This window comes from Helicoverpa armigera, chromosome 14 (assembly GCF_030705265.1).
Source record: "Helicoverpa armigera isolate CAAS_96S chromosome 14, ASM3070526v1, whole genome shotgun sequence".
Taxonomy (NCBI): Eukaryota; Metazoa; Arthropoda; class Insecta; order Lepidoptera; family Noctuidae; genus Helicoverpa; species Helicoverpa armigera.
Window position 1 is genome coordinate 10719991 of NC_087133.1, and position 10250 is coordinate 10730240.

A 10250-nucleotide genomic window follows, 5' to 3' on the forward strand; every position below is an offset into this window, starting at 1 on the left:
CTTTATATTCTCTTAATTTTAATTTACTACGCGCACCTTATCACCTTATTGACTAATTAATACCGCTTTATTTGATATCAAAAATTCTAAAAAATATTAACGTGTAACACATTTTGTACATTCCACTTTCTATTATAAAATAACACTTATATAAGTCTTCTTGTAAATACATCTGTCAATCTATTGTACACAGTTATAATATATTATAATAATTATAAATATAATATTGTGATAATTTATAAAGGTTTTACTAAGCCTGCAGACCGTAATAAAATTTTGTCTAAAAGTGCAAAAAAGACATAGCGCTATGCAAAATGTATAGTGCTTATACTTTTTGTACTATGCAATGTGAAGATACCTTCAATATTTCATAATACGGTCCTATAGATTAAGTGAAAAGAAAATTAAATTTTCATAGTACTTAATGTATGTACAGTTTAGCGAAAAACTTATACTACGATAATTGGAAGAAAAATAATTGGAAATGTTCATTGTATAAATAAACTTAACAGTTGTAATATAATAAATACTTAAGTATTGGCTTCTAACATAACATCTAAAGTGAATGAACATATTGAAACTCGATGTCAAAATTCTGTACTTTGGAATATTAACTGGTAAATAAAGATTGTAAAATATATAGCCTTAAAATCCAGATTCTACCGAAGTGGATCAGAGTGGAGAAGATTTTTTCAACAACAAATGGAATTTCGTTATTCAAAATCGTTCTCACTGACTGAGAAGTATCTTTGAGGGGAAAAAAAAAAAATTGGTTGTTTAAATTCTCTTCTATACGCTACTCTTTGGTCTGGGTCTCAATTATAGAGTTAATCATGACACTATTAAACTGTTTCTGCAGCCCCACACTCCTTGGTGATGAAAATATGTATATTTTGTTAGCTTATATCTTCCAAATAGTTTACATCACCATATATACAGCTTATGCCATGTTGTAGATACTGTTCACCACCAAATTCTTATTAAATCTATCTTGATAATAGTTCTATTATTTGTTAAACAACATAAATAAAATATTTTCCTTTTATTTAATAACTACAGATAAACATCGTTTTTCTATCAAAAGAACCCACCGGAGCCATTAGTTATTTCTTTGTTGTCTAAAAAACTAATACCTAAAATACCATCAAACGAAAGGAATTCAATTGTAAGATATTATACGATACATCCTAAAATACCTTTACCTAAATGTAACCTACTATTTATTAAAAGTTAACCTTAACATCGAAATAAATTCTCTGTAAAAAGATAAACAGTAATGTAAATAGTATTCAGAAATCTAATTGTTGACATTATTTGGGTGTTTTATAATATTTTATTTATTTTTATGTATAACCTTACTAATTTTTTTTTGCCAATATTTTCTGTCAGAAACATCAACCTACAAGTAAATATTTGCATTAGGTACTGCTGTAATATTTAAGTCAGCCAATAGCTTGATCGGGCTAATAAATGATTAAACATTATGGAGAAAATGTCAGAGCGTAAAATATAAGGATGAGGTATTAGACCAAATAAAGTTTTTTGGATTCCACAATGACCTACAAAATTAAGTATCACACTATTGGCCGACAGTTTAGTCAGCAGTAACTATGAGGAGAGATATGAAGAACGATATTTAAATAGTTGCACTAACTTTCATAAAATTAAATCACATCTGCTATTCAAATTCTTTTACATAGAATGTAAAAATGCTCACACATATGCTTAATTTAATTCTCAGCTTTGTTTTTGTTACTTTTGGCCAATTCCTATATCTAATTATACTTCTCAATTTGTATAATTTGAATATGATAATGTAACACAATGCACCAATTGTTTATTAATTTGTAATTGTTGATAATAATTTGTCAAAAGTTTTTATTATTAAATCAATGAAAATTTGTAAATAAAGATACATTTTTGAAAATATTTTATGTAGTTTTATTTCTAAACAATATAAGAGGCAAATCGCATCTACCTGGCCTCTTAACCACTCTGAGGTCAGCTTCTAGTCTAGCCGATGCGGCTAGGTATGTATCAGTGTTTTACAAGGAGCGACTACCTATCTGAACTCCTACACCCAGCTATCAAGACAACTCAATATCAGGTTGTCACTTTCTGGATTCTGACTACCCATAACAACTGCGAAAGACGCTCAAATGATAGCTGGGACCTATTATGTAAACGTGTCTTCATAATAATTTTAAAATTTGATTAAAAGTTTCTGGGAAGAATTGAATTCTGGGAAAAGGCTACAAAGATGATGATTATACCGATGATTATATTCTTATAAATTTTTGTGCATAGGCAATAACAGGAATGAAACAGCAGCTAATTGTACTAGCTTCGGTAATGGTCCATCTAGAAAGTGGTCTGTTATGAAATATGCAGTGTTCGTACTATAACTAACCTATTCCTATGATATAGCACCAAAAGTATGATAAATTGATATTTATCTGTCCCATTCGTTGAGTCGAGTCGGTTTGATAGTGGCCGTTTTAATGTGCGTACTTAGTAGGTACAATTCAACACCATACTGTTTTACAAGACCGGTCAAACTATCAGCCTGTCAACTGTATCAACTTACAGAGTGTCACACACAATCTACCTACTAAATCAGAGCATTTTTTCCACCAACATGTACAATCAACCATTATTCAAAAAGACACCAGTAATTAAACTACAAAAAGATCGACCTTACCCGACACCGGATAAAAAACTACAATAGTTACTTCTGATCTAATCCAATCTCAGGTGCAATCTAAACTCCAATTAAGCTGGATTCAGTCCAATATGTCGTTGTTGGATTTAACGTAATTCTTCCATTGGGACCTACTTTGTCTTCGAAGATCGATACAAAGTTCATGGGTACTTTTTGTCTTTATTTTTTCTTGCTAATTTTAGGGCTAGTTGCATCATGACTGTATCGACAGCCAAGCCATAATCGGCCGTCAACATTGCTGTCAATTGATCAAATCAGCGGTTGGTGCAAGGAGCTATATTCGGTCAGTATTAACTATGGGTAGAGAGTAAGTTTTTTTTTTCTATGATATATAAATATGTACCTATAATCTGTTGGAGGTATTTTTAAGTACATACTTTAAAAAACAAAATTTAAACTTTGGCTTAGTAACAGTTTTATTCATTAGTAAAAAAAACAATTAGCTTGACTTTAGTAGCTTCTTGGATCTTGCAAACATGCAAAGTGTAGCGAGATTTTAGACACTCGTAATGACTAATCACAAATCAGGATGTTTGACCGCCACTCCTACATCAGAATCCTCCAGTCGAAACATAGAGTAAAAAAATAAACAATTTCAAAACACAAACAGTGCATCCTAATTGTCTTCTATGAATGAGTGGAGAATTATAAGCATAGTGCAATTAGAACGCGCTAGAAAAATCAAATTAAAACCTCTAATGAACAAACATAGCGGGAGGCTTGCCGGTTAGTAGCATAGAGTAGTTACGAAATAGAGATTGCAAGGAGATAAAACTGTTTTTTTTTTTTTTTAACCTGACCGTAAGCGTTATTTAGGTACTCAGTCCGATTTTCTAATTGGTAGCAACTAACAGTTCTCTTAAAAGAAGTCCCTTAGGCCCGGACTCCTCGAAAGATTTTGAATAACCATAAGAATCTTTATAAACAAACATATCGTGTCCCTCTACTTAGTAATATTCTATACGTACTATTCCTTGTTTAAAACTTCTCCACTCCACTCCTCTTTGTGTAAACTGGGCCTTTTGACAACTTGTGCATATACAGATGTGTCGCTAGTTCCGAACTTTAAGCAGGAAAAGGTATGTGAAGAGATCTGTTTTTGAAGGAGTTCAAAATAAGCAACTTCTTCAAAGTTCCAAATTAGAATTTTGTACAGATGTAAGATTTTTTGAAGACACCTAATATATATTTAAAAATTCTCTAGGACTCCCTACTCTGCGCTTTATTCAGAATGTCCCCATCACATAGTTAGTCTCCGCGGCTTCCGCCAGGGGCGCCCGCAGCGTCACAAAGCGCCGCAAGAATTTTATTCAGCTTTAACTTCGCGCCAATTATTTACTCTGCGATGCGCATTGATTCCCTTTGTTTGTTATGCTAATGATTCAGGTGCAGTATTATTTGTTGTATTATAATATTTTATGAAATAATAATAATCAACTTGTTTTTCTGATTGCCGTTTCAACTGAAAGAATTCCACTGTTGGACAGAGGCTTTCCAAGATTCGCTACTTTGCTCGGTCTTCAGAAATCCTCCCACAGAGTTTCACGTGGGCCTTGGCTAGATTGGCCATCTTTCTTGTATGCATATTTTTTGGATCGAACCACTGACTATTGACTGAGATTAGCGCAATCTAGCAAAACAATCTCTTCAGTTTTATACATTGATGTGTGCAATATCTACAAAAATAACTTCAGTCTGAATTTCAGCTCACTTTTAATTTCTTCGTGTTTATTTACCAGGTTTGTTTTCAATTAGGCACGATCTGCTACTAACACAAAACAATTTATATCCTAAATCCAATGAAACAATTAGGATTCAAAATTGTAAAGCTTTTAATTATTAATAATGCTTATTCCCTTGAAATCTGTTCCTAAATAAATGTATTAATTGGACAATTCATTATTTTGGCAAATTCATGAGCTATTATTTATTTTGTATTTAATTGTAATATTTTGTTTTATGCAATGTAGGTAATATTTCTTACTTACAAATCTAACTGGATAAACAAGTCTAACAATGGCGCTTCTAAAGAAAACAAGCAAATCGTTGTTCCATCACTATTTTTACCACATTTACCGTATCTGAAAAACATACATACCAATAAACTACCCAAATTGAACCTATCACAAACAGTATCAAATTCAATCTAAAAATAACTTACTCCCCCTCAAATATATAAAATACCATCTACATAAGGAAGTAATCGTGGAACGAAGATAAATTTATCCACGAACTCGACACTATAGTGCAAATCGCTCTCTTGTATACCTAAGAATCCCGTTTTTCCCGTGATTGAGGAGGCTAGGATTGAGGCGGGATTGAGCCGGGATTTGCCACGGGAATCAAGTCGGCAAGAAAATGTTTTCGTTCTGCATAGTGCACCTGTAAGTTTCCCGGTATTTCTCGGGCTAAGGATTTACAATTGACAGAATTGAAATTGTTTATTATTATCCTCTTTGTGTGTCGTCTTTGTTATTTTGTTGGACTGCTATTGGTTTTCTGGGAAGAGTTTTGTTTATTGAAATCTCTTTGAGTGTAGGTTTAATAAGTTGTAAATATTTTTTGGTTTTACAACCATCAACTTTTCTTCAACTCATTAATCTCGGTAACAAGTCCTATTTAGGAAATTCTTTTCTACTTTTCATTCGGGTGCGCGGATTACTTACAAGTTCCCATGGTATGTGGGTAAAACCACGAGCCGAAGGAAGTCTAAAATAAGATTTAATAATTTCGTATACAATCAAACCAACCTCTCTACATTCATGTAGGTACGTACACCCAGAACCCTTGATCATCAATACCACACCCTCTTCGATAGCGATCAAATGAAAAGAGTGCCTTTCACTATGAACATCAATTTACTCTTGGCACAGCTACCAGGCTTTGAGCACGAACAAATACCACAAAATCCTCAAGGCTTAGAACTAACGTACTATGGAGTATTGCAGTTCGCGTAATATCTGATGCTTATCTTCGTAAAGACGAAGGAGCAATAGATATGAATCGGTTTTTAGTTACAATATCTTTCGAAGTTATGTAATGTCTATTTCTCGGTTGGTGTTATACATTTGGAATGGAATTTATGAGAAATACTATAGAAAGAAAAATTTGAAAATGGAACCCTTATAGTTTCGTAATGTCTGTCCGTCCGTCCGAGCATAATCTCAGTGACCGTTAGCACTAGAGCACAGAGTTTTATCACAAATATGTACCTCTATATCAATAGTATATCCTTGTACCTGTACCTATCAAACGTATATATTTGGTACAAATATGTAATCAATAGCATAAAACCAAATTCCAAACCAAAAAAAAAAAGAAATTTCTTTGCTCCACTTCCAAGAATTTGGTTTCTGAGAAATAACACGGAATTTAACATTCAAACCTAGAACGTGCACCTCATCTGCATAAGAACACAAGAACATCCAAAACTGCATACAAATAAAACAAGCCAACTCTTAGATAAACGTAGGCGTAACAAGGAAAATTTTAAGATGCACCAACCACCAACAGTCACTGTTATACGTCTAGTCTACGTCATAGAGAACAAAATGAGTAGCGAAGATGTCATATCGCAAAATCTCAGAAAGTAGCGGGCTAAAATGAGGTCGTTTGAGGTCTAGGAATGTTACAAGGTCCGCCCTTACACGCTATTTTCAAAATAAAATCACCAATCAATCAGGATGAATCTTTGACAGGTTGGCCCTTATTTGCCAAGGAACGCAAACGCCTCGTTAGTACTAGTAACTGATCGTAGCGTCCGTTACTTGACCTATAACAAGGCACCTGACCTACCTGCCTGCATCTCCACTACATTTCCATCCTCCATACTTACACACACATATAAGTTAGCAAGCAGAATCTACAATTAACAATGCAAATGAACGAAGTGTGAAGGCTGTTCTGAATTTCATACCGCGAATACATATGGTAATTCAGTTTGAACATGAGAAAAACGTGGTCCCTCAAGCTCGTTAAGCCTCCAAGAAAAGCCTGCGTCTCATTTGTATAAAGTTTTTACTTCGTTAGAAACTGGTGTTTATTGTGATGCAGTAAATTTTGTTATGGGAGAATAAAATTTATGAATAGAATGCAAACTGGTTGAAATATTGGGTGCTACAATAGCTTAGTATATAGTCTGTTAAAACAATACACTATCTTTTGTGGACTATCCCATGCATTTATTCTCACATCGTACATTGTATTATTTCATACTTTTTATAAATGCCACAAAAAATGAGGAGGCCTTTGTCCAGCAATAGACGATTTTCTATCGAAACTCGTCTCAGGACCGCAACTCTGAAAATCATCAACAGTATAAAATTATAGCTGAAAAAATCCACGTAACGAGCGATCAACCTATAAAACATACATAAAATAAATTCAAAAAACAGGCCACGACAGTTTTCAATAAAAATAAATACGGTAAATATTTTATTTGTTCAATATTTATTACAATTGCTTGTCGGCCATTGCAAATGTGTTGCGTTTGTTGAAAAAATGATATCCGTAATATGGGGATTTTGCCTTTTTGTTTGTTTCGTGCATAAATCTGAGCCAGTTCGGATTTTTGATAATCTGATACCACCACCTAGTATTTCATTTGCAAGATTCCAGCCAGTGGGTAAGATTTTGTAGGCAGTTGGGGCAGTTGAATCAAAGGATAGTTACATAATATCATCAGCCTAGCCTTTTTCCAACTAGGTATGTTGGGTTCAGCTTTGACTCTGAGCACAGAGTTTAAGTGTTTTACAGAGCGACTGCTTATCTTACCTCCTCAACCCAGTTACCCGGGCAACCCATTACCCCTTGATAAGACTGATTGTCAGACCCAATTGACTGACTTTTTTCCAGTCGACTCATTCAATGAATTGAGCAATACTACTAATTAACTAACATGATTCCTTTACAGTGGTATCCAAAACATGTATGCTAATACCACAATCGGGACCTTGTCGCAGTAAGATCAGTATGTGGTACTATGATCCTTCATCCAATAACTGTTCCCTCTTCGACTGGGGGGGCTGCCAGGGGAATGGTAACAGGTTCAACGAGTTTTCAGAATGCTGGGACACTTGTATGAGTAAGCCTGGAAGTAAGTACTCGTCAGCACATCCATTTTTTGCTAATCATGGGCTCATGGAAAATATGTCTAACGGAGGTGCAATAACGGAAAATGCGCGTATGAGGAACGTTACTGTTTTCGCCATTTTAGACCCGACAATTATATATAAAAAATCGTTGTAAACAGAACCCGAACGCCCCATTAATTCACTCGTAACTGATAGTTTTGGTAATACCCACCGTAAGTATTTGACCTTCAAGAAAGAGCCTGACCTACCTACATTATGACATCTCATCTTTCCTTACTCCGTGCATAGGCCTCTTACAAATTGCGTCAGCAAACATAGTCTAGATTCCTGTCCTCTCATTCCATTTATGGACAAAGGCTTCATTTTATCCAGATGCGGGAAATAGTTCTTGAGAGACGGTGGAATAGGGAACAGCTAGTTGCAGTACAAAGCTCTTGGTAACAAATTAATGTTCCCTAAAACATTTCAAGTAATTTCAACCTCGCTTATTTTAGAGTACCGTCCAAGATACTGCGGTCTGACTTTTGACTACGGATTCTGTTTCGGGGCAGTAGAAAGATATTACTTCGACTCTAAGTGGAAAGTCTGCAAGAGTACCATCTACTCCGGCTGTGGGGGGAACAAGAATAACTTCTACAGCAAAGAACAGGTCTGTATGTTGTAAATATAAACACGCTAATGTTAGGAGCTTCTGGTCAGATCTGAATAAATATTTCAGTTTCATAATGTCTATTTATCGATGAAGACTGTCTATTATTCAAATGAATAAGCTATATTTTAGGTAAATTTCTTCAAAGTTACATTTATTGAGAAGTTACAAAGTTACATGAAGAAGTGCGCCACCAAAAAATATATAGGGAGTGGTGAAGCGCGGGCGTTTTTTACCCGACTGCCAAAGAAGGAGGGTAATGTTTTTCGAGTGTATGTAAGTATGTATGTATGTATGTATGTATGTATGTCTGTTCCTTTGTGACCTCCTGTAGCCTAAACGGCTTGATGGATTTTGATGTATGAGGTATCGTTAGATTTGTCTTGATTACGGGAGTGTCATAGGATACATTTTATCCTAAAAGTCCCACGGGATATTTTTTCTAAATTTCCCTTTAAAAAAATATGTATGCGGTATCATTAGATTCATAGGATACGTTTTTTCTCAAAATTCCCACGGGAACATGTTAATTCTGCGTCAACGCAAAGCAACTCATGCGTTAGCAAGCAAAAAGCGATTCTTTTGGCGATACAATCACGTCGTCTTGATCAAATGCATGAACGTCGTCTTGATCGTCTTGAACGTCGCATTGGCGGTAAATTTATGTTGCGGAGTAACATCACTCGTAATCTAAAGCCAAATGTCGTCGAAATAATTTGAAATGGTACTTACATATACATAGTCTTCTACATCTACAACATTTTCGTTAAATAAAAACAGCTAAAAAGTTATAAATAAAAGAATTATTATTAAAAAAACAAAATACCCGACTGCACACTAAAAAAAGAGTAAAACAAGCCCCACAATAATATTGATCAATACAACTTTACTGAATATAATTTATAAATATTGATGGAAAGCATCGCAGGCGGGGACCACCTTGACCGCCACCAACGAAAATTCTGCTAAATGGTGCACAACCCAAATGACTATAAATAAGCCTCTGTTGGTCCCCGCCTGCGATGCTTTCCATCAATATTTATAAATTATATTCAGTAAAGTTGTATTGATCAATATTATTGTGGGGCTTGTTTTACTCTTTTTTTAGTGTGCAGTCGGGTATTTTGTTTTTTTAATAATAATTCTTTTATGTAAAATACCTCATGTAATCTTGAAGTTCGAAAAGTTCTGTCTTACACCCTTTTTTGTATAAATACTTTTTTATGTGTAAAATTCAAAAACATACACAGACTCACAAACTTTCACCTACATAATATTGGCGTGTACTATTGCAGTGTGACCAAATATGCCGCTTCGGCAACGCCGCACTCACCAGGGCGCCAGTAATAGGCGGAGAAGCCGGTGGTACCAGGAAGGTGCTGATCATCAACCCTTACAACACGACTCCTCGTTCAGGGGCAGCTCAGTCCCAAGCGCCGAAGAAGAATGATACCGCTGTGGCTCCATAAGCTTACAGTTTTAGATATGTAAGGTTAAGTTTTATAGATGAAATTGTTAAGTGGATTAAATATTTAACTCAAAATAAGGGTGTCTGATTTTAAGTGTAAGTTTAAAAGGGTAAAACGGAACTCTATTACTAAGGTTTCGCAGACTGCCTGTCAACGCGGGCTGTAGGTATCTGATTAACCACAATAGTAAGACAGTTAATACATGCACTAGGTAGGTTCTTCTCTAAATATTTCTTTGTACATATAAAATCGTGTAACGGTTTCTCAGGTTGTGTTATTAAGTTGCCAATGTTTGTTTGAAACAAAAGGAAACAGAA

General features: G+C 34.8%; 1 protein-coding gene across 1 annotated transcript; it reads left to right on the forward strand.

Annotated features, from left to right (window-relative positions):
• The first annotated feature begins 7118 nt into the window (after nucleotides 1-7118).
• Nucleotides 7119-9967, forward strand: LOC110375310 (carboxypeptidase inhibitor SmCI). Its single transcript, XM_021333379.3, has 4 exons — nucleotides 7119-7346; nucleotides 7635-7817; nucleotides 8310-8464; nucleotides 9760-9967. The coding sequence occupies exons 1-4, from the start codon at nucleotides 7223-7225 to the stop codon at nucleotides 9931-9933; spliced, it is 636 nt and encodes a 211-aa protein (XP_021189054.3). The 5' UTR covers nucleotides 7119-7222; the 3' UTR covers nucleotides 9934-9967.
• The last annotated feature ends 283 nt before the right edge of the window (nucleotides 9968-10250 follow it).